This window comes from Bactrocera latifrons, unplaced genomic scaffold, assembly GCF_001853355.1.
Source record: "Bactrocera latifrons isolate USDA-ARS-PBARC rearing strain unplaced genomic scaffold, ASM185335v1 scaffold_86, whole genome shotgun sequence".
Lineage (NCBI taxonomy): Eukaryota > Metazoa > Arthropoda > Insecta > Diptera > Tephritidae > Bactrocera > Bactrocera latifrons.
This window is the reverse complement of record NW_017537556.1, coordinates 617,930-624,846: the sequence shown is the minus strand read 5'-3', so window position 1 is coordinate 624,846 and position 6,917 is coordinate 617,930. Positions and strand designations below refer to the sequence as shown.

At 36.0% G+C, this 6,917-nt stretch overlaps 1 protein-coding gene across 1 annotated transcript; it reads right to left on the bottom strand.

Moving 5' to 3' along the window:
- Window positions 1-807: 807 nt before the first annotated feature.
- On the bottom strand, window positions 808-3,846 carry LOC108977250. Its single transcript, XM_018946855.1, has 4 exons — window positions 3,187-3,846; window positions 2,613-2,846; window positions 2,359-2,554; window positions 808-1,399 (listed from the first exon to the last, which is right to left on the bottom strand). The coding sequence occupies exons 1-4, from the start codon at window positions 3,680-3,682 to the stop codon at window positions 868-870; spliced, it is 1,458 nt and encodes a 485-aa protein (XP_018802400.1). The 5' UTR covers window positions 3,683-3,846; the 3' UTR covers window positions 808-867.
- Between the last annotated feature and the right edge of the window lie 3,071 nt (window positions 3,847-6,917).

Genomic DNA, 6,917 nt, shown 5'->3' with positions numbered 1-6,917 from the left:
TCATTAGGAGGAAGCCATATATGCATAAAAGTTGCCGAAGTCTTGAAGAGAAGTCGAACTTTGTTACAAAGAAAACGAGCCGGAAATAGCATTGAAAATCAAATATATGCGAAACGATCTCGTCTTAACTGTGCCTCGCTACCGCCGCCTGATATAAGGTTAGATAATATTGGACACTTTCCTAAGTATATGGAAGTGATGGAAAACCAAGATGCAAACATCTTAATTGTTCATCACGTACACAAATTTATTGCATAAAATGTGGCATACATCTTTGTTTATCATTCAATAAAATATGGATTTTTGCAAAAATATGTACATGTATATGTCAGTGTATTTTTCTAATGAGCTCCTAGTGGTTCCCATCAATAAAACACCCTGTAAAATCTAAAAGAATGATTTTTAAGAAAAATCGTAGAACAAATGTTTTTTGTAACCGACAATTGTAATACCTATCAAAATTTTTAATGACTCGCAGTTATCAGGCTTTTAAATGTAGTGTAAAGCATTTTATTGACAACATGCAATTTTTCATTTGACAACATGTTGTTCGGATCAAATCTCTAAGTCATAGAGTTACCATACAAACTCTGAAATCAATGTACCAGTGAAGGGTACCATACCTCGCAACAGGCAAAAGCAAATCTCCGAGGATATTTCACATTACGGCCCAAAACTGAAAGAGTGCTCGAACTAATAATAGAAGTATGTATTATATATGTATGTATACATAAGCTATGTACAAAACAAAACAAGTTTCTGCCTACAAAAAAAGCGCCCTTAGTTTGGATATAATTTTGTGTTTATTTCTAGCGATTTTGTGTCAAACTCACACACCACTCAAATATACACTTTACTTTTAAGTAGTCACTTAAACTCATTTATTAGACACTCGATCGGATCACTACCCGTTTCCTCCGACTCAGACTCATTAAACTCTGAGGTCGGTTCTTCAGAATCTTCGCTCACTTCCGATGGCAAATCGGTGGTGGCAAGACTCAAGAGACTTAGCGTAGTAAACGACTTGATGAAGGTGATCGTACCACGTCGCTTCCAAAATGGTTTCGCTTGATTCTTCCATTTGCGCAATTTATACAAATCACAAAAATTGAATTGTGAATTTTTAATGATGTCTATGTAGGTTTTCTCATTCGAGATGCTTTGCAATAGGGCGACCATATATTTGACACATCGCTTGTTTTCCGAGTCTTCTTCATCTTGGAATGAGTCGCGTGCCTCTCTAAGCGCATTCTCAGCTAAATGATATTTGCTTGGGGTTTTCATATAAATTTTCGCCACTTGCAGCAATGCTAAGCCGAGAAGTTTACTCAACTCAAGATGTCGCGCTAACAAAACTGCCAATCTCAGTTTGGCCATAGCGTAGGATGTGGAGCCCAAACTTTGGAAAGATATAGGTGGCATTATTAGTACATTTAATTTATGGTTTTATAACATGGTGAGTGTGTAAGATAGAAAAAGGTGGTACCATATGGCTCGAAAACTGTCAAATGTGGGAGATTATATATTAAATTTCACAGCTTAGAAATTTTTGCCTTAAAAAAACTATTTGAAAGCAAATTTCTTCAGTTCAGCGTCTCATTAGTATTTATGCTATATGTGAACTGTCAGCTGTTAGCTACTTTGATTATAGCCGATAATCGAGCATTAGATAGGCTAAGCCTTAATTATCTCTATTCTACGCATATAGTCAGTAGCCAAGAAGGTGAAGTCATGTATAGAAGTTCACGCAAGTGAGGAAAGTTCTCTGAGTGCCATTCACTACATTCACTTAGGAGTGCCCAGAAACGATTCTTATACATATGGCTGAAGCAGCTCATGACTTCCGGTCTTGAACCAAGTATCCTCTGGGTAGCCAAAAAAACATCCGTTTGAAGGCGAGCTAAGATAAGAAGGCGAACCATCCCCCATCAGGATTGTACACTGGCTTTGAGACCCGCCACGTAACAAATATCTCCAATGAAAATGAAACATTAGTCACGGACGAGAGACTGTTTGGTCATTTCATCGAGAAGGTCCTGCTAACCAGCTGGTTGATGTCCTCGTAAAAATAAAGGCTGATATCACCTCTGTCCAAGAAGTGCTTTGTGTCGTTCCTATAAGAATACCCTGTTTCGAAAAATACCTCATCATCGAATCTAGCCTTAGCTGAGACCTGTCTTCGAAATATGGGTACAAATATTTACCAGATATGGAAGTTCTGGAAGTTAACTCCATAAGAAGTGAAGGCGTTTCCTGGAGGGCCTATGCAATAAAAACCAACCTTCTAGGTAGGTAAATGCAACTAACTTTCACTTTTTGAACTTTAGTTCAAGATTCAAACTGGAAATATTTTCATACTTTTCATAACATACGGCCTTAGAAATGTTTAATTCACATCTCACTTTCTGGAACTCATTGTTTTTCTCGCCCATCAAATAACGTTCAGCAGATCTTAAGTGCCTCATAGCCTCCTTGTAGTTGCTGATCTCTATTAGCAGGCGCGCTTTCACCAAAATGGCCTTCGCGACTAGAATTTTCAACTTCATTTGACCAACTGAAATTAAATCCACAGACATATTTATGCTTAAAAACCTTAGGGCTTTGGGGCTCACCTTCGGCTATACATTTGATTGAACGATCAGCTTGTTCTATGCCGAGCTTTGGGTTGGTATGTATAAATGCCTTAGCCGATTTGAAAAGTACACTGGCAAATGTTACACCAACAAATTCATGTAAGTTTTGCTCATCAAACACGAGCGTAATGTTATCCGTACGCCAGTCTTTAGTGCGACTCAGCGATAGCGCTTTCTCGAAGTATGTAATTTCTCTTTTGAAACTGTGCGCTCCTGGAAGAGTTTTAAAGAATAAATTATCGAAAAAGCAGTTGAGAATAGTAAACACAGGACATATGATGAGTTCTAGATTTACTGAATAGTCGAGATATACGAAAGACTTTTGACTCTGACTTGTTCTTTGACATTGAAGAGTTGGCTAGTATCTGCCAAGTGCCAAAGCAATGATTATCTATAACTTCGAGAAGACAGTTTAAAATGCTTTAGGGCCCATAGCTCCTCGTCGGCCATAAACAATAATGAAGATTTTGCGAACCAAAATTGAACTCAAAGGTAATATAATTCAAAAAATACAACAACAAACCACGATTTTCTTAAATAGCAAGAAACTCACTACCACTCATGTGAAACACAGCAAAATGCGTATAAATCTTCGCACGCAACTCGCAGCACATAATATCGTTCACGCCAAACGAATCCGCTATTTCGATGATTATTTCAAGGAAGCTCTTCGTGAACCAATGAAAAGAGTCGGGTAAACTCTTCGCTATACTCAGTGCTTGATAGATCAGTTCATAGGTGGATTTTCTGCTAAGGCAAGTCTTCAACTTAGACACTAGCTCTGCTGATTTGCACGTTTCGTATAGCTTCAGCAATTCCGTCTTTTTCCCCCACATGCGTTTCTTGATGAATTTATCAATGAAGAGCGCATTTTCCTCACACACCAGGTACTCGAAGTACTTAGCGCAGGTCATGCAGCCCTCGAAGCACAGTTCGGATAAGAGAGCCTGGTAAAGTTCATGGTGACCACGTTTCGCTTGAGTCAAGGTCATATGATCGATTTCAACACCAGCCATTATCCGCTTCAAGTAGGACCGTCCCGCTGCCATTCTGAAAGCGCTTACTCTTTATGAAGTTTTATGCGATTTTGTTGTGGAATCTGATTTTTGCTTTCGGTTTATTGTGCCAAAGGGTGCCGAAAAGGTTGCAAAAATTATTTGAGCGAAATTATTTTGTATAAAAAATTAATTATGAAAAATATAAAAAAAAAACAAAACTTTTTTCAGTTTTGCTAGGTTTATTAAAAAAACTAAACTGAAAATAAAATATAAAGAAACATCATTTTGAAAGCAAATTGTTTGGGAAAATATTTCGAAAAGCAAGGCAAGTGGAAATTGATTTTTCGTAACGATCAATTTCTTTAAACTCGTTTAACGGGAATACGAATACTTTAATTTAATATTAAATAGAAATATGTTGAAACTATATCAAACCAGAAACAGAACCAGAATTCAGAACAAATAAAATAAAGATGGCCAAGACGAGGAATATGGAAACGTCTTCCGTAGAAGCAGCACAAACTTCATAATGTTTATAACATATTCAGAAACAGACGGGTAAACTAGCATGAACTTAGGTTACAGTTTCTGTTTATATTTCTGTTATAGGAAAAATTAACAAATATAGTGTACACATATTTATATTTAGCGAGAATTTTAATTTTCCAATCGACAAATGAAAATTTATTCTGTTAAATTTGATCGTTTCAAATTCTCAAATTCTGTTTCTAAAATTCAGTTTCTTTCTTTCAGTTTCTGTTTCTATTAAAGTTATTTAAATTCAATGAAATATCGCAACTATTTAGCTTATTCTATTTGTAGAAACCTTTAATTTTTCGGTAAATAAAAATTCTGTTCTGTAAAAATGGTTTCTGTTTCCATTTCTGTTAAAATTTTTTTGCTTACAAAATACTAGAAATATAACATGAACGCAAATCTGATATAGAAATATTTATCCTCGAATAATCTTCGCATAATTGCTGAATTTGGGAAAATATTACTCTAGTACAAAAGTTACTTAAAGTGCTTTTCGATAACTGCAGCATGAACAACAGAATTCACAGTAAACTTTTATGGCATAAATATTTAAATTATGGTTTAATCATTTGAGTTTCTTTTCTTCACGCTCACAATTTTTGCACCCAACATATTAAAACATCGAACGCATTAAACGCACGTGCTTGCAACTAACAACAAAACTCGCAACCTCCAACATAGAACTTGCAACATGTTGTATTTGCCGGTTGATTTCAGTGAAAAGTGAAACAAAAACAACTCCAATGTGAATATTATAAACAAAAATTCCGCACGTCACCGTTATGCCATCAATTTGGAAGTATGAACAGAAATGCAGCAACAACGAAACCATGGGAAAGTAAAAAAGCAATAAGAAAGCCACGCAAGTTGAGGAATTAGCACTGGAGTGAATAAATCACTAAGCGTATGTGCGCGTGTGTGTGTTGACTACTACCGAAATGAATTGTCCAGCAAATTAAGCGAGTTTTTCATGCGAATTTCCTTTTCAGTTGTACCGTTGACATCGGCACGCATGGAAGTAGCGAACTCGATTAATAACCGCGGCGCGAAGTTATGAAATACCGTTATAGCTATAAACAAGGGGTGGAGTGCGGGTAGCGCTGAGGCTTTTTGTAATTATGTGAAGTTGTTTAAAAATATAAAATGGTGTATTTGCACAAACAGTTAAATATGAGCAGAAAATAAAAGCGTTGCAAAGTATTAAAAAAAAGTGATTTCTTTGTGAAATTAATAAAACAAAAACTTTAAATTTTTTCTTAGTTCAATTTTAAGCATATATTAAACCGGCGGAACCTCAATAGTACGATAAAGAATTGCTAGAAAATCGGCAACGGAGTTTAAATGCGCTGAAAGAGTTCAGTGTGTGCCAAGCTCATATTTCTTTTGAGCTTTTACAATTATTGCTGCTTCTCGTTGGGTCGTTAAAATCATTTTTTCCAAGTTATAGAGTCGGAAAACCTTTTAATAGGGTTAATAGGATGGAAGAAAGTTACCACACAAATAGTCGTCGAGACGTATGTTAGTCTAGTGTCCATGTGACGATTCTAGACACAACAAATTTGTTATTTCTAAGATTTGCTATTTAAATCACTCCGTGTTCCTCATTAAATCATTAGTAAAAATAATTTTATTTTTGTTTACCAACGAATCATTATGAAGAAATAGTACACAAAGCCGAGCATTCGCAAAGAAGATCCTTCATAATGCTTTCATCTCCTATCTCCTGACAGCTTCTATAATAGTCTTCATACGGTTTTCCACACTGCTGACATGTCTGTCAATTAGATAGTAAAGTGTAATCACTTCTACTATAGTTCTTATGTCATTCCTTTTGAATGCATGCACGACCCAAATGCCTTCTGTGACGGTTTCAATGCTTGAAAGTTTTTAAAGAATTGTAACGATTGGTTCCATAATTTTTTTTTTTTTTTTTTAATCGACTTAGTCCTATCACTTTTCGAACAAAGACTGTATCTAATTTTGATGAAAAGACAGCATCTTCTATTCCATTATCCACTTTGGATCAATCTATACACAAGGTGGCAAAGCAAACAGGACTTTTTAATTCTAGCGCTCCCTTGTGGCGCCATCTATATATCGACTGCTATTTTTATCGATTGTCCAGTGAGAATTTAATGACATTTCGTTGATTGGAAGTGAAGTCATTGCGCTTTAAGTGTCAGTATGTTTGTGTTATCGGTGCGAAAATGAACTTCGAAAGAAGAGCCAACATTAAATTTTGTTTAAAATTGGTAAAACTTTTACCGAAACGTTTCAATTGATGAAAAAAGTATATGGCGATGATTGCCTATCCCGCAGCAGAGTGCTAGAGTGGTCGATTTATCGCATTTTGAGCGGACATTTGTGCTTACGAAAGCTGTGTTCATGGTTTGTTCCGCACAAATTGACTGAATTTCAAAAATTGCTCAGAATCCAACATTCGAAGGACGACTATTTCACCAAAAGTCACATTTTAACCATTAACTACTACCCGTATTCACCTGATATGGCAACGTGCGACTTCTTTCTTTTCGAAAAAATGCATTTGCCTATGAAAAGAAAGCGTTAAGCAGACGTAGAGGCAATTCAAAAGGCTTGCAGCGGCATAGTGGCATATGTCATATGTCATATCGGCCAATGACCTGAAACACTCGTTCGACATGCTTTTGGACCATGCAGAAAGCTGTATTGAAGCAGAAGGAGACTATTTTGAATAAAATAAATTTATTTTGCCTAAGAAAATATTTAT